The 19,581-nt window shown below is 43.9% G+C and overlaps 1 protein-coding gene and 1 pseudogene across 1 annotated transcript in view; one reads left to right on the plus strand and one right to left on the minus strand.

Annotated features, from left to right (window-relative positions):
• Positions 1-3,117: 3,117 nt before the first annotated feature.
• LOC144368423 (hydroxyacyl-coenzyme A dehydrogenase, mitochondrial pseudogene) lies at positions 3,118-4,124 on the minus strand (annotated as a pseudogene).
• Positions 4,125-4,625: 501 nt separating this feature from the next.
• Positions 4,626-19,581, plus strand: part of LOC144368740 (Fc receptor-like protein 5) — a 28,815-nt gene continuing 13,859 nt past the window's right edge. Inside the window, exons 1-9 of the mRNA XM_078027854.1 lie at positions 4,626-4,765; positions 7,090-7,110; positions 8,326-8,571; positions 10,507-10,761; positions 10,995-11,395; positions 12,300-12,408; positions 12,827-13,060; positions 13,797-14,075; positions 17,249-17,527. Of these exons, the coding sequence (XP_077883980.1) occupies positions 4,687-4,765; positions 7,090-7,110; positions 8,326-8,571; positions 10,507-10,761; positions 10,995-11,395; positions 12,300-12,408; positions 12,827-13,060; positions 13,797-14,075; positions 17,249-17,527 (1,903 nt within the window). The 5' untranslated portion in view covers positions 4,626-4,686. The remainder of the gene's footprint in view (positions 4,766-7,089; positions 7,111-8,325; positions 8,572-10,506; positions 10,762-10,994; positions 11,396-12,299; positions 12,409-12,826; positions 13,061-13,796; positions 14,076-17,248; positions 17,528-19,581) is intronic.

Below are 19,581 nucleotides of genomic sequence, written 5' to 3' on the forward strand. Positions count from 1 at the left end.
AAACTATAAAAATCAAATAGTAAATATCCCTGTAATAAGTTTTTTAAAGACAAATTAAATCCAAAATGGTAGAATGGAGAAGATAGAAAAGAGCAGAAATTATTGAAAAAGAAAAATAAACCTACAGCATAAAAAAAGTCTGTAAGACCAACAATTCTTTGAAAAGGCTAGTCCCCCTGATAAATCCCTTCAAAGACTGATCAAGAATAATAATTTTTAAAAAAGAGGAAAGAAAAAGCACAGTTATCAATATTAGGAATGAAAAAGGGAATGTCACTACAGATCTCAGAACTATTAAAAAATAACATGAAGACATTATAAATAATGTCATTATGTTTGGAAATGTAATTGCACACATTCCTGGAAATATATAACCTATGTAAACTAGCACAAACAGAAAGTATCTGAATAAACCTGTTTGGATTTCAAAGTCAAATCTGTCATTAAACACACATTCACACACACAAACATTCCCCAGAGAAAATTCAGGCCCAATCAGCTTTACCACTAAAACCTTCAAATGGGTAAGGAAAAAAATAACAATAATCTTAACACAAATTCTTTAGGACAATAGAGAATGGAGGAACTTGTTTTATGAAACCAACATAATTTTGATATTAAAATTTGTCAAGAAAGAAAAAGTATAGGTCCACCTTTCTCATGATGAACACAAATACTAAAATCCAAAACCAAATTAAAAGTCAAATCCAGTAATTCGTAAAAAAAGAACAACTCATCATGGCCCAGTTGAATGCAGAGATGATTTTACATACATCATCGTCAATGTGATTGACCATAAAAAAAAAAAGAAAAACACGATCATTTCAATAAATGCAAAATAGGTATTTACTGTGACTCAATGTCCAACATATAGGAAAAAAGAAAAATTCTTAACAAACTAAAAATGGAAGTAAACTTACTTAATCTAATGAAGACTTTCTACCAAAATCACCTAAAAAAATATACAATTTAATGGTGAAATATTGAGAACTTTCCCTGTGTGACTGGAAGGACACCTGTTATCACCACTTCATTCAGGATTATGTTGAATATTCTAGCCAGTGTAGTAATTCAGAGGAAAAATTATTAAATACTAAAAAGTTATATATATATATATATATATATATATATATATATATATATATATATTTCTAGATGATAATCTACAAAAATATCTTCATGGTCTTAGAGTAGACAAAATCAGAAGGGATTATACAAATATCTAACCATAAAGGAAAAGATTGATGAATTAGACTCCATCAAAGTTTAGAATGATCATTAATCAGAAGGATCTATCAATGAGCAAGAATAAAAGCCCAGACCGAAGAAAGACATTTGCAATATCCAACAAAGGATCCATATCTAGAGTTTAAAAGAACTATAAAACATAAAGACCAAAAATAGGTCGATATTTGAGCAAACATTTCACATAGAGAACAGATATCTAAATCACCAGGGACATGAAAATTAAAATCTTATTAAGATGAATCCAACAAAATTGCTAAAATTCACACGATGGCAATACTTGCATTAGCGAGGACTAGAGCATTGAGAACGCTCGTGTTGCTTGGTGGAGTGTGAATTGGCACAATCGCTTTGGAAAATAGCATGGCCACATTTTCTAACCTGGATACTCTCTAGGCATGCCTGATGAGCCAGTAATTCCACTTCCAGGTATTTACCCCATAGAAATCCATGCACATGTACTGAAATCTATAGAAGAATATTCACAGCTGTTCTATTTGTTTTAGCTCCAAATGCAGGCAGAGACTCTGTTCCCCTTGAGGGTCCCCTACTGAACTGAGATGGATTCAGTCTCTGTTTACCCTGAATGTTTTCCTCAGGGCACAGTAGTTCTAAATGTGACATCATATGCCAAAGGCAATGTGCATTAGTAGATACAAAGTTAAATGTCCCTTTAGGAGGACCAAGGTGTGAGTCCAGAGAGAAAAGGTGGGGAAAAAATATTTCAAAGAGAGAAACTGACATTCCTTATGGCAGCTAATGTCTTAGGGGCCTGGTTGACCTGTGCACCAGCACAGAAACCTGACTTTTAAAAAATTATAGAAGCAATTCATACACATGATGCATATAAAACAGGATAGATACACACAATGAAGTGGCTCTTTCCCACCAATAATACATCAAATATAACCATTTATTAGTGCTTTCCATGAAAAGGTATATTTATACTTACAAAAATACATTTATACACGTGTTCAATTTTTTCCATCTATAACAAAGAAATAATACTGCAAATGCCAATCAGCACCTCATGTTTTGTCCTCTCCCATTAATCAGAGTGGTCTAATCTTAGCATGTAGAGGTTTGCCTCATTTAGGGGAGAGGTGTTAACCAGGGACTGAACTCAGGACACTTAACCACTGAGCCACATCCCTGCCCTATTTTGTATTTTTTTTAAAATTTTAAGTTACATGTTTATTTCCAAATTTTCACAGATTAATAGATTGCATTTTCTTAGAAGACAATTTACAGGAGTTTGCAGCTCTGATTTCTTATTAAAAAAAAAAGAGAGAGTAATGATTAGGATTTGATGATTAGGATTTGTAGATATGAATGATCATGAAAACATGTCTTCCTGGAAACCAAACATACACAGATATTCCCACCCATCCAGCAACAGTGTCTTGATGATGAGCTAAATAAAGACATAACATCTTAGGTCACACCCAGATGCAGGATAAGGCTCAAAGCTGCAGGCAGCAAAATATTCTCAGAAAGGCAAGATGCAGGCATCACGGACTGCTGTCCCTCACAGATGCCCAGTGTGCGTTGCTGGCTCCTCATAGGAGTGCACAGCAACATGAAGCCAGCAGCTCACTCTGGGAGGAAGGGCCTCTCCTTTCTCAGTGACTCAAACAATGCATTACATAAAAGACAAGGTTCGAAAGAAACATTTGCTCCAAGGCACTGAGGGTGTGAAGTTTTTTTAGAAAATACATAAAAAAGAACAGACTAAAAAAAGAAGTTAATTATCAATGGAAGAATCTATCATTACTGTGACTAGTGAAATAATTGCCTCAGATAGATTATAATTGAAATGCACATTGAACAGACTGCACAGAGAGGGATTGCCTGACCAAAGCGCATCCCCATGGCTCTCGGGGCTGGTTAGAGCACACTCACAAAACTTCTTCCTGAAGCCAGAGAAGCTGTGCATCGTTTGTATTTGTAATATCCTTCTCCAGTCTTCTTGCCCAGCTTCTTCTCTGCTACCAGCTTATTTAGTGATGTGCTGGGCAGAAACAGTGGGTTCTTGGCATCCATTTCATGCCACCCATTCAGAATGAACTTTGTAGTATCCAGTCCAACATAATCAAGAAGCTCAAATGGACCCATAGGGTATCCAGCTCCCGACTTCACTGCAGTGTCAATGTCTTCCTTGGATGCATCTCCTCGTTTATGCATCCTGATCGCTTCTATAAGCTATGGCACCAGGAGATGGTTCACAATAAACCCAGGAGTGTCCTTGCAAGAAACAGCATGTTTTCCCAAGGCTTTGCTAAAGTTCACCAGAGATTCAAATGTCTTCTGGCTTGTCATTGGTGTTTTAATGACCTCTACGAGTTTCATCAGGGGCACTGGGTTGAAGAAATGAAGGCTGGCAAATCGGTCTTGTCTGGTGGTGGCATTGGCTATGCTTGTGATCTGCAAAGAGGAAGTGTTGCTGGCAAAAATTGTATGCTCAGCAGCAAACTTGTCCAGCCTTTGGAAGAGCTCGTTCTTCACCTTCAGGTTCTCCACGATGGCCTCCACCACCAGGTCTGTGCTGTGGGCGACAGATGCTGCATCTGTGCAGGTTGATATGCTGCTCAGGGTCTTTTCCACAAACTCGTCACCAGCCTTAGGATTTTCTGCAAACTTCTTCTTGGACATTTTCCTAAGGTTTTCCTCAATACTTTTTTGGATTTTGCCAGGATGTCCTCTGTTTGGTCCACCAACACTACTGTGTGGCCACTTGCTGCAGCAACCTGGGCTATGCCGGCACCCATCAGCCCACTGCCGATGACCGTCACATGCTTGACAATAATTTTCTTCGCCAAGGCCGAAGCGCTGGACGAAGAAGACAAGGAGCGCAGGAACTGCCTGGTTACGAAAGCCATGTTGCAGGGACGGCTCTATTTTGTTATTATTTTACTTAGAGACAGGGTCTCACTGAGTTGCTTAGCTTCTCACTTTTGCTGAGGCTGGCTTTGAACTTGAGATCCTCCTGCCTCAGCCTCCCAAGCTGCTGGGATTATAGAGGTGAGCCACCACACCAGCTAGGTTTGCCTCATTCTTAATAGTTTGTCATTGTATAGATGGATTGGAATATTATTAAACATCCCCATGCTTCCTTCCAGTGTGCAGGTAATAATGAATGATGTTACAATAAACATTTTTTTATAGAACTATCTTCACATACTTTCCTTAAGGTAATTTCCCAACAAGAGAAATATGGGGTCAATGGCATGTGGTTTTTTTTAAGAACCCTAATCTTTATTTTCTCCATTTGATCAGAGGACAGGAAATCCTGATTGGTAGTTAACCATGGGTACTCCCACTTCCTTGTTTCTAATTTACTAATGCATTTTGCTCTTTTCAAAAAAGCATGTTCTCAGATGTGCTACTTGAGGCCGATGTGAACAGTGTGCTGACTGTAAGATCAAGACCAAACCTGCTTTTATGAGAAGACTTGTCTTTGGGTCTCAGGTCTTGGTGGTTCCGGTCTTCATGCTGCTGTGGGTGACTCTACTGGTCCTGGGTGAGTAGATGACTCAACATGAGCCTGGGTTGGGGTCTGGGGAGCTCCTCTCTCCACCTGGCCCTGGCCCTTTCTTAGGGCCCAGCACCTGCTCAGTCTTTCCCACATAAAGATACTGTATTTTAATGTTTTACTGTACAGCTCAGGGTTTCCTCTAGTGAATTCAAAGACAGTGGTCATGGATGGAAAAAAAATTCCTTCAATCTTACAAAGAAGAAGCCCATAGCGCTCTATGAAGGTTTCACTTACATTTCTCTTTAACAGACACTTCATGAAGCCTTAGAAAGATATGTTGTGTCTGCTTGTTCTTAGTGTTTGATTCTGGGAACAATCTACCCTCTTTCTGCAAAGGAGATGCATTTGTTCCTTGTATGACAAGGTCAGATTGTGGTGCTAGGCATGAGAGGGCAAGTCACAGCAGTGATTGACAGATTAAGAACACAATAGGGACAGGGGTAGACAAAACTTCAGACACATGACATTCTCATTGTGCGTGTGCATAAGTCTCTGTGAAGTCATAGCTACAAAGTGGCTAGTTTTTGGGTTTTTTTTTTGCCAAGGTTTAAAGGTCAGAATTAAATGTTTATAAATTTGTTTGGCAAAACTAAATTTCAGTTATTGTCTATGGATAGCACTATCCCAGGTACTGGGGAATGATGAGAGGACATGGGAGGTACCATTTCTGAGCTCAGGAAGCTCAGCTTTAGACGGGCTCCCAGCGTAACCAGTGTGCAAGAAAAAGCTCTGGAACAGGATCCCAGTGAAATCATTGTGGAGGCAGAGTTTCCAACTGATGGTGCAGGCAGATAATAAACTACACAACAAATGCTGATAAAGACTTCATGAGACTCAGAGGGACAGCAGGACGAGGAGGCGGAGGCAGGAGGGACAGAGTGGATATGATGGAGGAAAAGAGGACCCTACAGCCAGAAGGTGCTTGGGATGCTGGAATGTTCCAGAGACAGAAGCACTTCCTGGTGTGGCACCACACGGAGGGATAGGACAGGAGAATGGCGAGGGGCATGCACTTTGGGTTCAAAAGGCCATACTGTCGCCTATTAGCTGCTAAGCTTTCTGGCCTGTAAAATCTTGAATAATCAAGAGAAAGGTCCCTTACTGGATAAGCAATCTGGCAACATTAAACATCAGCACTCTCGCCCTGCCTTCTAAGGTGCTGCACATCTTGTCCCATCAAAGGGTACTCTCTGTCAGAGTGCTCCATCTAAGTGTCCAATTCTAACCTTGTCACAATCCTCCTTGAAAACTTTCCATGGCTCCCCGTGGCTTCTATCATAAAAATGGACCTGCCTTCTCAGGCCCTGCATCCCTTTTTAATCTCATTTTCCCCATGGTGCCTTCCAGACACCACCACCCCGTCCCTCCCCAACTACCCCGAAACTCCTGGACCAGTGTTGCTCTTCACTCCTGTGCCCTTCCTGTTTTGATTACTCTTCCCACCATCTGTTGCCACACACAAACACTAACCCTCCCCTGGCTGATTCTCATTCATAGTTTTCTCCTCCTCCAGGCGCTTCCATGATCCACTCACCCTCTTCAACACACACACACACACACACACAAACACACACACACACACACACACACACACACACTCTCCGCAACGGGCTGGGTAGCCTTCCATCCTCCAATACTTCCCGTGTAATTCTGTTGTTATACTTAGACCCTGGGTTATATCACCGGGCATCACGATGCTGTTTCTCCCACTGCTCAACGTTTTGCTAGAAGATACCATTTTTATTTGCTCTTATTAGTTATGCATGACAGTAGAATGTTATTTTGACATATTATGCATATATGGAGTATAACTTCTCATTCTTCGGGTTGTGCGTGACTTAGAATTACATCGGTTGTGAAATCATATACGCACATAGGAAAGTGACACCCGGTTGATTCATTGTCCTGTCTTTCCTATTCCGACCCCTTCCCTTCCCTTCATTCCCCCTTGTCTAGTCCAAAGTATTTCTATTCTTCCCTACCCTCCTCCCTTCATGTGCACCCTCATATCACAGGGAACACCTGGCCTTTGGTTTGGGGGATTGGCTTACGTCACTAGCGTGATAGTCTCAGATACCGTTTTTAAATTTATGTTAGACGTCTAAGCACTATGTTGTATGTGAAGACGTTTGAAAGATAACAATATTTTAGACATAATTTTCTTTTAATGGAAGAAATAATAAATGGATTGGGGAAAGGTATTATCCTTGAAAAACTGAAGAATCCATGCTCTGTGCTCATCTCTGGCTCTTTATTTTTATTGTTTATTTATTTATTTACTTACTTATGTGTTTATTCATTTATTGCAGCTCCTGTCAGTGAACAACTTGGTGAGTTCTCTCTTTTGCTCCTCAGTGTGTCTGGATAAGCGTGTCTCTCTAACATAAAACATTTGCCTAAAAACCCCTCCTATTTTCCATTTCTTTGCCAAGGCCGGCAAAGATGTGAAAATGACACCCGGTCTCTTGGCATTGCGCAAGGGTTAGCATATCTTCATGGCCACCCTCTGCCCCTCCCGGGGTGAAGTGTTAGATCCAGTCACTGACCTCGGCTGGGCCCTGAATTTATTCCTACTAGAGCTGGACCCCACTTATCCACGAGGCACTCCTTCCACTCCGTGGTCACCGTGCAGGGCTGGGGATAGGCTCTTCTCTAGTCAGCCAGCCAGGAGAGATCCTCTGAAAACATCCCACTGTGAGATGCCAGCAGGAACACCCTAACCTCCACAGCTCTGGAAGTCAGTCCTCCAGGAAATGTGTGGGGACCAGGCCAGGGCTGAAGACAGACCGCCTGTATCAACGTTTACTCTAGTTGTGACTCATCCCTCTTGGGGCCAGGGGGTGTCTTGGCTATCTGAGAATCCATGAATAGCAAGAACTCCCCACGTTTCCTCTCCTCCTCCCAAATCAGCTGCTTCAACTGTACCCTAGGTCACCTCTGGATTCCAATAGATAATTTATCCATTTCTTGTCCTTCCATAATTAGCTATGCTGGGGTTTTCTGGACATTTGAGTTATCATTTATAAAACGAAGCTGTTAGGCAACTTGATCTCTTAAGCTTTTCTTGGTAGCAAAAAATCCCTCAATAGAATTATCTATTCTTTTAGGAAAAGTGCAAAATTGTAATTTTAACAATGCCTGTGTAAGCTCTGTCTGTAATCAGATAGGGAACGGGAATTAGCTGAGTTTTGAATTTAAGATTAAGACAAATGAAATTATCTACATAAAACTCATTCAGCCCAGCGGGCAGTGACTCCAAGTAGCATATCCAGAGGATGTAATTGTCACATAGCAGCTAAAGGCTACAGACGACACAAACACTACAATTTCTTCAAAGTGAATTAATGTCTCTAAACCTGTGGGGTGGTGTGTGTATGTGTGTGTGTGTGTGTGTGTTTGCACACACACACACATTCAGGAATGTGATGACAGGGGTGAGGGTCATTTTCCCATGACCCACTTCCACCACAGGTAACTAACCACAGACATCGCAGTGAATCCTCTTGAATTCACATTGTTCTTTGCTACTCTCTCTTCCTCCTCAGTAACTCCATCCAAATCCATAATTTCCCTTGAATTTCCATGGACCGTTTTATTCCAAGGAGAGAGCATAGATCTGACCTGCAAAGGATCTAGTTCCCACTCCCCATGGACAACAAAATGGTACTTTAAGGAAAAAGTATTAAGAAGAACCCCAAAAAGCACCCTAAGGGCTCGTGAATCTGGAGACTACAGATGCCAGGCTGATGACTTGCCTGTGAGCGACCCTGTGCACTTGGAATTCTCTACAGGTGAGACAGAAGTGAAAGAAATAAAAACCTTAGAAATTATTTCAGACCATTTTCTCTCAGGCTGCTGACACTATTCACTTGGGTCGGCTCCTGAATGGACATTTTTGATCCACATTATAGTAAAACAAGGAGGGTGTTCACAGGCTCTGTGTGTAACCAGACAGGGAACAGAATTAGCTTCTTAAGTTTGAACCTAAAAATTAAGAAAATTGATACTATCCAGATAAAATTCATGTAGCCCAATGGGCCGAGACTCCGAGTAGTGTATCCAGAAGGATATCATTGCCACATAACAGCTAAAGGTTATGGATGACCCTGACACTACCATTTCTTCAGAGTGAATTAAGGTCTTCACTCCCAGGCAGGGTGTGGAAAGGGGGTGTTGTAGTTTCATGGTTTTGTGTGGGGGGGTGTTTGTTTGGGGTATGAGGGAATGGAATCCAGGGCCCTCTACTATTGAGCCACATCCCCATCCCTTTTTTTTATTTTTAGTTTGGAGACAGTGTCTTGCTGAATTGCTCTGGCTGGCCTTGAACTTGCATTCCCCCTGCCTTGGTCTCTTGATTCACCGAGATTACAGACATACACCACCATGCCCAGCTAACCCTGTGGTTTTCAAAATTGACCTCAGTCAGAAAGCCTGGGAAGGTTTTGGGTTTGGGGTTTTTTTTTGGTGTTGTTTTGCTTTGTTTTCGTAGGAAGTCGGTACTGAGAATTGAATTCAGGGGCATTAGACCACTGAGCCACATCCTCAGCTCTATTTTGTATTTTATTTAGAGACAGGGCCTCACTGAGTGGCTTAGCACCTCACCATTGCCAGGACTGCTTTGAACCCTCAGTCCTCCAGCCTCAGCCTCCAGAGCCACTGGGATTATAGGCATGCACCATGATGCTGGGGTCTGGGAAGGTCTTTAATCATACTCAGGCCCTACCTTATATTTACTGAATCAATATGTGTAGACTTGCAGGGCACAGGGGCCCATGCCTGCAATCACAGCTACTTGGAAGAATGAGGCAGGAAGGTCATAAATTCAAGGCCAGTCTGGGAAACTTAGCAAGATCCTGTCTCAAAATAAAATTTAAAAGTGCTGAGGATGTTGCTCAGTGGTAGAGTGCTTATCTAGAATGTACAGGGGTCTGGGTTTATTCCTCAGTATTTCAAAAGAAACAACTTATGGGAGTGCAGTCCAAGAATGAGTATGTTTTATAAGCTGCTCAGGTGAAAGAAAATTTGGGTTGAAATTCATTTGAACAGTTCCTATACACTAAGGTGTGTAGTTTTAAGCCATATTACTTATTTGAAATAACAAGTGGCATAATGATTTGTCACATTTATAGCTATAGATGAAGAATTTCCTGTTTGTCCTAAGACCACCTGCTATAAAGTTGAAGTCATATCATCCCAGTTACAATGCCCTTTAATTTAGTGAAAAAGGAAACAGTGTAGTAACATAACAATTTCCCTCTTAAACATTTACCTATTAAAGGGATCATAAATATACATCCCCCAAAATGAAAGACCCTAAGTGACCAAGAGACGAAGATTCATTAAATGAATTACAATGCTGCCCCTAAAAGAAAACTGTCCCCCATTGAAAATCAAGCTCAGTAATGAGGGAAAATATTCTGATATAGTAAATAAAGGGCAATTTATCAAATATATAAATATTATTCCAATTCGATAAAGGAGAAAAAAATACACAGAGACGCTCACATATTTGAACACGGAAGAAAAACAATTGGAAGCATCTCCGGGCAGTGAGATGGTAGATACTTTTTACTTACATTTCTACTTTCCAGCTTTTCTCAATTGCATATGTTCATTTTATTTCCCAGGGGGGAAGTGATAAGTATTTTAAGAATCCTTGGAATAATAATGAAGAGAAAGAGGAAACAGTGGGATGAACCAAATAACTGCTCTTATTTTTCCTCCAGCTCCACTGATCCTACAGGGTCCACCTTATGTGTTCGAAGGAGACTCCGTGCTTCTAAGGTGTCGGACACAAGCAAAAACGGAACTGAATACTGTAGCATTTTTTAAGAACGGTGAAAGCCTGATGTTACCTAATAATAGCTCTGATCTGCACATTGATGATGCCGATCTGGCGCACAATGGTCACTATCACTGTGGTGGCTATATGCACACGTGCTGTACAGCTTCTTCCAATAGAGTCAGCATCCAAGTCCGAAGTAAGGCTTTCATTGTTTTGTGAGTGGGCTGGTGAGAAGGAGGGCACCTGAGGTTGCAGAGGTAGACTAGGAAGAAGAGGGTGGGCTGGGGTGCCCGTGAGAGAAAGTGCGACTGTGCTGTTTGTGCTGATGGACGGCAGAACTCAGAAGTGCTGGTGCCACAGAGGCACTGTTCCCTCCGGTGCCTTTCCAAGCCTCACTCTTCTGGGGACTGCTGTGATCTTTCTTTCTAGTGCTGTTTCCACGTCCCGAGCTGAGCAGCAGCTCCTCTGAGCCCACGGAGGGAAGTCCAGTGACCCTGGCCTGTCAGACTCAGCTCCCTCCAGAGAGGTCACATGTCCAGCTCCAGTTCTGCTTCTTCAGAGATGGTCAGGTTCTGGGGTCAGGCTGGAGCAGCTCCCCAGAGCTCCGGATTCCCGCCCTGGGGACAGAGGACTCAGGGTCCTACTGGTGCCAGGCAAAGAGAGTGAATTCGCACGTTCTGAAAGAGAGTTGGAAGATCTCCATCCCTGTGAGGGGTGAGTCTCAGTGGGTCCTGGGATGGACAGGGGACGGGACTGGGAGAGTTGTGTGCAATCGCACATCAGTTTGGTTCGTGTGGAACGTGCTTCTTCCACGTGTGAGAATGGGAGCTGTGTGACAGAAGAGACCTCAACTCTTGTGGACATCTTAGAAGAGTTTAGAGAAAAAAAAAAGTCCAGGAAGAGAGACAGGGCTCAGTTTTCTTTCGCTGCCTTTAGATACGACTCTTTTCTTCTCTGAAAGCTCTCTTCCCTGATGCCCTGTGTTTCCTGCTCGGTCTATAGTCATGAGCCATGGCTGGGCTGCCTGGACTCTGCTCAGCCAATGGACAGACTTGGAACACTAGGTGCCTGGAGCAGAGTGCGGAAAGACAGGGAAACCCAAGGACAAAAGGTTGGGGAATAAACGGTTCCAATTTCATGTCCCTAGGAATGGTGGTGTGCCATTTTCATTTTCCCCAAGTTTCTAAAATTGTAGACATTTTCAAGCATGACTCTCATCCAATGGCCCAATGGTTCCCTTTATGAAATTTGGTCTGTCTCATGGAAAATATATTTAAGCATTAGGAAGGGACACGTGGTCTGTGGTGCCCAATTTCCTGAGTGAGCCGGGAACCAAAGTGATAGCATTTCTTGTAAATTCATCCCTATGCCTAAGAAAAACAAAAGTTCAATGATACTTTCTTTTAAACTGACTAAATCCTATTAATCTTGCAGTTCCAGGAAGCAGAATTTTTTAGGGTCACTAGTTTAAGGAGAAACAGTCCAGCAAAGGTGGAGAGGGGATTTATGGTCCAATAGTTAAAACGCAATAATTCCTGACAAAGTTTTCCCCCAGCCTCAGGTTCTTCTCCCCCTCGGTTTAATGATCTTCCTTTGTTCTTAAAGCCCTGAGGATAACTCAAAAAGCACTGCCCTGAGCCAACATCACGATCGAAAGCCCATCACAGATGAGCCTCCTAGATGGGACCGTCCTGGCCCCCAGTCCTTTGACCTCCTGTGTCACGTGCTAGACAGGTTAAGAAGGGTGTGCTCAAGGGCAAGCCTACTAAGCACGTCAACAGTGTTCCTTTCCAATTAGCTGTTGCTGTCACTGAATCCCCAGGACAGTCTCCTTTGATGCCAAGTCTCCCTGCCCCCTGCACACCCTGGTCATTTTACTCAGCTGTTTGGGCACCAGATATCACCTCTGGGATGACTGACCATGTTCTATCAAGGTGTGGGTGGGCATGAGAGCAGGATAGAGGACGGGGCTAACTCTATTCCTAGGCTGGACTCTCCACAAGAACATCAGGAAGTAGAGGACCTCCCTAGCAAGCAGGGACCACAGCCTCTCCAACCGTCTCCCTGTTCCCAAGGACAAGGTAACTCCAGTCCAGGCTAACCTCATACAGGGAATCAGCGGATTCTGCCATTTCCAGCCTGTGACTCTCCTCTGTCCACGAGCACCCCACTGCCACGAGGCTCACGTCTATACATTTTTTTAATTTACTTAGGAATTACTGTCAAGGTCCAAATTCACACTGACCCAGCCTTAGGACCAGTGTTTGAAGGGAAGAAGCTGACGCTCATCTGCTTAGTAGACAGGCTTCCGGGGCCCATCACGTTCTCCTGGTATAAAGTCAAGCTGGGGAAGGAAACGAAGATTCACACATCCTCAGAAGCAGAATTCAAGATCTCCATGGTGACAGACAGAGATGCTGGGGACTATTACTGTAACGTCAACAGTAGTCACAAAAGTTTTACCAGCAGGACGGTGACCATCAAGCCACGGAAAGGCGAGTGCTGCTGAGTGTCATCCAAGGAATGGATTACCAACTGCACACAGGGGTCCTCTGTGCAGACCACAGGCAGTCGGGTGGGAGTGGACATTGGCATCCAATGCTCTGAGAAGCCTTCCAGGAGTTAGTCAGAGTCTAGCAGGAAAGAGCTCAGGACAGAAAGGGCTGTGGGCCGTGGGAGGTTTTGGAAACTCTCAGACATAGAGATTAAAGAAAACGTTCAGTGGTGAGGAATATGTCTGCGCCCTTCATATTCACCAATCCCTTTGCAGTTTAAGCAACGTTCAGTGCCTCTTAAGAATGAAAAAGCAGAACAATTAGGATGTTAGAGTCAGGACTGATCTAGGGCCACGTCTCTTGACCAGGCCCTTGACTTACGGATCTTCAGGGACCCTCCCTGCACACATGTAAACAGAGATGGTCAGAGAATGGCCACGGGCAAAGCCCGGAGCCCTACCCTAATGAAGTGCCCCCAAGGACATCATCTCCTCTGCAAAAGGGGGGCAGGTCACCTGATAAGGGGGGCAGGAGGGAAGAGGCAGGGGTCTGACGGAGAAGGAATAGACAGGAGCAGACCAGATGGAGGATGGGGAGGGATGGGGAGAGAAGCCTGGGAGGTTGCTGGACCACCCTGAGGGCCAGGAGAGACTAGAGTCTGGCCGTTTGCTCTGGCCACAGATGGCAATTACAGGGAAGAGGCAGAAGTGACGGTTGACTCATTTTCTCTCCTCAGCTGCTGTGTCTCGGCCTGTCCTCACCCTCAGTCCTCCTAACAACCGAGTTCGTGAGGGAACCTGGGTGACACTTCACTGTGAAGTCCAGAGAGGTTCTCCCCCGATCCTGTTCAAGTTCTATCATGAGTCTGTCTCTCTGGGGAGAAGCTCAACCCGCTCTACAGGAAGAGCATCCTTGGGCATCTCTCTGACCACAAAGCACTCTGGGAACTACTACTGCACTGCTGATAACGGATATGGTCCCCAGCGCAGTGAGGCTGTGAGCCTGTCGGTCGCCAGTAAGCCGTGGTTTCCTCCATTCACCCCACCCTCTCTCTGACCCCTCCACAAATGTGCTCCCACTTCCCAGTGTCCTGTGCTTTTTCCTTGGGAAAAGCCGATGTACTCTCCACTCCCCTCTCCAAACCAGCCATCCCCCCTGCTGCCTGTGCAGCCTGGGTGACATCACACCTTTGGATGTCACACAGCTTTCTCTCTCCTGGCCCCTCACCAGGAAGAACCCCCAATTCTCCCTTTCTCTCTACTTGTCCTGTGGATCCTCCGGGAGGAAAATCAGACAGTTGCTCTAAAATCAGTTTCCAGAGCCCAGAGGTATTGCTTGTTAGTTTACTATCAGACATTTGTTCAATCAGTGTATCAAGCAGCATAAGATATAGACGGGATCCCTGTTATCTAAAATGTCCCTCTTGTTGGAGCATTTTTAAGAGTTGATTAGGCAGTGGTATGAGGAGGCAGAGTCAAGGGAGGGGCTGGACACAGGTCAGGAGACAGCGTGACCTTGGTTTTTTTGGTCTAATGACCTGAAGGCTCTTGAAGGTAGTTCTCCTATAATTCAAATGGACTCTATTAAGACTTGAATGTCAGTTTTGGGCCATCCACATGACAAAATTCCAGGCCCCATTTTTAGGGAGACAGTTTGATTTTGGGACTGTACTGATAGCAGAGAGTCCACTTTTGGTGAAGTCTGGAATCAGCCTCGATTTGACCTCCTCTAATACAACAGACCCATTCTGGAAGAGAAGGCAGAACCCAGTCCCTCTCACAATAGATGTGCAAGTTATGAAAGAAAGGACCAGGGAACCCTGCAGAGAGATCTCACATGGCAGAGATAAAGAGTCTGTGTCCCTAACATTCAGAGACCAGGAAACTGGAGACAGGGATACCATTATCAAAGGTGTTTAGAGACATTCGAAGTGCTCTGTGGTGGCCCATGTACCTCATATTGCCTGTGGGTGCGTTGCACTGACATCTAAGGATACATCAGGCTGCGCCACGTGGACCCATCTTGGGGTCTAATAGCAGATGCAGATGAGTCCTAGGACAAACGTCAACCTGAGGGACAGAAATACCTGGAGGTGGCAGAAGCAAACCTGCAAGGCCCACCAATCTGACTTGGGAGACGAGAGGCATTTTCTTAGGAGAACTAAGGCAACTTGAAAACCCCTTCTGTGTGAGTTGAGACCCTAAGATGAAAGAGAACATTTCAGGAAAAGAAAGGGAGGGCGGGAGGAGAAGTGAGAGGCTGGGTTCCAGGCAAAGGCATGTGCTAAAGAACCAATACTCGGGGGGCCAGCAGGAGGTCAGACCCACTGGCCGCAGGATGGAGTGAAGACTGGGAGTGAGGATGAGGAAGGGAGGGCGGCTGGGCCTGCCTGGCCCTCCACACTAGGAAAGCCTGTGGGCTTTATGCAAAAGGGTAACCTGGGATGCAGGAGGAGTTTTAGTGCTGGGGAAAATCACCGCAGCTGTAGGATGAAGAATGGATGGTAGAACAGCCAGTTTGGGGACCAACGGGGAGCAGATGTAAGAACCCAAAAAGGGAAGGTACTGTTGAGCAGAATCCCCAGGCCGGTCTCAGCTGAGGAGAAAGGACACCAAAAGGGCCCCAGCTGAGGGACGAGATGCTAGGAGAGGGTTCACACAGACACTAAACCAAGATCCTGCTTTAAGCAAAGGATAGTGGGCCAATTCAGAGGAGGCCAAGCTGGAGGTGATGGAAGACAAGAATCCAGCCTCAGGCTCTGCATTTAGCCACAGAGTCCTATTTGGTAGAACAGAGGCTATAACCGGAGTACCAGGGTTTGACTGTTGCCTCACCACTTATTACCTGTATGACAACCTCGTTGAGCCTCAGTTTCCTCATCTGTAAAATAGGAACAGCTACAGTGCTTACCTCAGGGAATGGTTTTGATGGTTAATGTCTTCACACATGTAAATATCTACATATTACACATGACAAGAGACACATATATGCCAGACCTATAGTTAAAAGAACTCTACTGTCATAATAGCAAGTATCTTTTGTTATTATGAATAGCATCATTATTGTTATATTCATAAACAGGAAACCTCAACTTTAGTAGATTTGGCATAAACACCAGTGGTAATAAGCAAGAAATGAGTTTGAGGTACAGCAGAGAGTCAGTAAATGTAGGTCATCTCTTCTAGAAGCCTGTCCACAGGAAAGAGGAGAGAGAAAACACTAAGCGCAAGCAAGGTTGCTATTATATTGTTTTGTTGCTTTTCTAACATGAAGAGGGTCCAACAAGATCAAACAACTCCAAATGAGGTTTGGAGAAAGCCGATGCAGGCAGAGAATTTATATCCAGGATAGAGACAGGTATGCACAGGGTCAAGAAACAGGAGAACCCACCTTGGGCAGTCAGAATCAAAATGGAGTCACTTTCGTCAAGTCCTAGGCAAAACAAACTAAGCCAGGAAGTTATGAGGAGGGGGAACTCATGCATGCACGCCTGATAACAACAACTATTCATAAAATGACTCCAGAACCACAGCCTTGCATAAAGATCATTGTACCCTTGCACAAAAAAAATATTTTTTATGAGCATTTGCCCAACAACTATTTTATCTTGGACAGACACCACCCTTATTATTCATTTGTATAGTCAAGGGTTACTGTTTCAGAACCACCTTATGTAATTCTCCTCCTTTCACCCCTAAAAACTCCCCTTTGCCTCAGCCTCCTTGGATAGGTTCCTAGTTTTCATGCCTGTGTATCCCCTTGCTGTGCTCTGCTGGTCTCCCATACACTTCATCTCTAGAGAATCTGTCTCTGTTATTTGGATTGACCCAAGGAATAACTCTTCCAAGGTCACAGAGCAGAGGGGAGGAGCCAAGAGCTGATGAGGGTAAGGATGGGGGTCTGGTGGCACCAAGATAAGCGACTTCTTCCCCAAGGGCTTCATCTCTGCAAAAGGGGGGCAGGTCACCTGTCAAGGGGGGCAGGAGGGAAGAGGCAGGGGTCTGACACAGAAGGAATAGACAGGAGCAGACCAGATGGAGGATGGGGAGGGATGGGAGGAAAGCCTGGGAGGTTGCTGGACCACCCTGAGGGCCAGGAGAGACTAGAGTCTGGCCGTTTGCTCTGGCCACAGATGGCAATTACAGGGAAGAGGCAGAAGTGACGGTTGACTCATTTTCTCTCCCTCAGCCGCTGTGTCTCGGCCTGTCCTCACCCTCAGCCCTGCTGAGAACTGGCTCCTGGAAGGAACCCGGGTGACACTTCACTGTGAAGTCCAGAGAGGTTCTCCCCCGATCCTGTACAAGTTCTATCATGAGTCTGTCTCCCTGGGCAGCAGCTCAACCCCCTCTACAGGAAGAGCATCCTTGGGCATCTCTCTGACCACAAAGCATTCTGGGAACTACTACTGCACTGCTGATAACGGATATGGTCCCCAGCGCAGTGCAGCTGTGAGGCTCTCCGTCTTGGGTAAGCCCTGAGTTCCTGTTAAGCCCATCCCCGGTCAGAGCCCTCTCTCCCAGGCCCCTTCACAAGTCTGCGGGAACCTTCCTGCTTCCTATCACGGTCAGCCTAACACCCTTCTCGACACTCAGCAAACCCAGGCCTCAGGGCTTATCCATCCCTGGCTCAACCTGACCCTATGACAGCTCAGAGACCCCCCCAGCTTTTACCCAACACATTTCTTTTCACAAATCATCACTTTGTGCCCTCCGTCTTCTGAGCCAATTTTTCTTCACTTGATGCACAGATGCTTCACCTGTTTCTCCCTAACACTCGTAGTTCAGCTGCAAGCACCGCCATGCGGGCAAATATTGGGCCACACCATAATTTCTCCAAAGAAGTCTCAAGCAGTTACAGCTCTCACAGTAGGTCTGCAGAGGACTGGATGTGAAAGGAAAGAATATGACGATTCCAAAACCAGAGCCCCCAGCCTTAATGCATCCACTAACCCATTATAATGTTTTATTATGTCCTCACACTTAGCAATATCTAAATCCTCTCTACTTCCTGTTCCTTGTCTGTCTCCCTCAATGTCAGTGGGATATAAGCTCTAAGAGTACAGGACCTCGTGGTATAGGTCTTCCCTACCTCCCTGAGCCTAACAGTGTGTGACACTGGGCATTTGGAACTCTTCTATTCTTGTGCAAGAATAGAATAGTGTTTATCAGAGGCTGGGAAGTGGTCGGGGGAGAAGATGGTTAATGAGGGTGCACTTGGAAAGGGGGGATATTTCTAATGTTCTATAGCACATTGGGAGGGTACCTATGATTGACAACAACTAACTGTCTACTTCAAAATAATTAGCAGAGAAGATTTTGACGTTCCCAACACAAAGAAATAATGAATGTTTGAGGTAATGGATTAACTAATGATCCTGACCGTATACATGTATCAAAATAGCACACTATGCCCCAAATATAGATATGATTACTATGTCAATTAAAATTTTTAAAATTATAAGGAGAAAAGAAGATGACATAGTACTTTTATGAAGAAGAATTGCTACAGAAAACAGGAAAAAAACTCTCAAATTCTTCTAGATAGTCTCAATACAATTAGAGAAAATATGGACTCAAAAAAAGTTCAAAAATAAATTAAAGAGGTCAAAGAAGAGATGATAAGACGATAAAATAATAAGAAGAGATAAGAAAACCATTCAGCAGAACTTGGGAGAAACAAAGAAAATTACAAAGATGTTTTAGAAATAAAATCCAATGTAAGGCAATAAGAATAGAAGAGATACCCCTAAAAAATGTTAATTGAATGAAGAATCATTATGAGAAAACAATACAGAATGCAAAACAGAAAAAGAGGCAAAAATATAATATGGAAAGCAGACAATAGATACCCCATGTTTGGATAATTAAATGCTTCTAGTGGAAAAACATTTTTAAAAATAAATAACAGATTTCAAAAACAGATTAGAAAACCACACTGAAGAGAAAAACTAAACTCAAAGATGTAATTTGAAAATTTCCTAAAATGAAGAAAACATTAGCATGTACATAAGACTATCTTCAATTAAGTTTTTGAACTTCAGAATTAAAGTGTGTGTGTGTGCACACGCGCGCGTGTGTGTGAAAGAAAGAGAGAGAAGAGAAGCAGAGGGGAAAGGAAGCGGGTGGAGTGAGAGAGAGGGTTTTTGGAAAAAATGAGCAGTCATCTCAGAAAGAAAAATATCCAGTTGGTCCTTGACTTTGCACAGTAGTGGATGCCAAAGAGAGAAGTGTGGTGTCCAGACTTGGACCTCGAGGAGAGGCATGAGAACGGAGAATTTTATATCAAATTGAAAAGTCACTGTCAAAAAATGCAGAAACTCAGGGAATTTAGTGCCCTTTAACCATTCTTGAAAAAAAAAATTACTTCTTGAGAAAATCCAGCCCCTCAAGATGTGAATCAACATAAAGGACATATAACGAGGGAAACGTGATATGAAAATACAGACTGAACCTAGTAGATCAGGGTTTCCCAACCCTGGCTGCACATGAGAATCACCTGCGAACTTGGCAAAAATCCTCTCA

This window comes from Ictidomys tridecemlineatus, chromosome 11 (genome assembly GCF_052094955.1).
Source record: "Ictidomys tridecemlineatus isolate mIctTri1 chromosome 11, mIctTri1.hap1, whole genome shotgun sequence".
Classification (NCBI taxonomy): Eukaryota; Metazoa; Chordata; class Mammalia; order Rodentia; family Sciuridae; genus Ictidomys; species Ictidomys tridecemlineatus.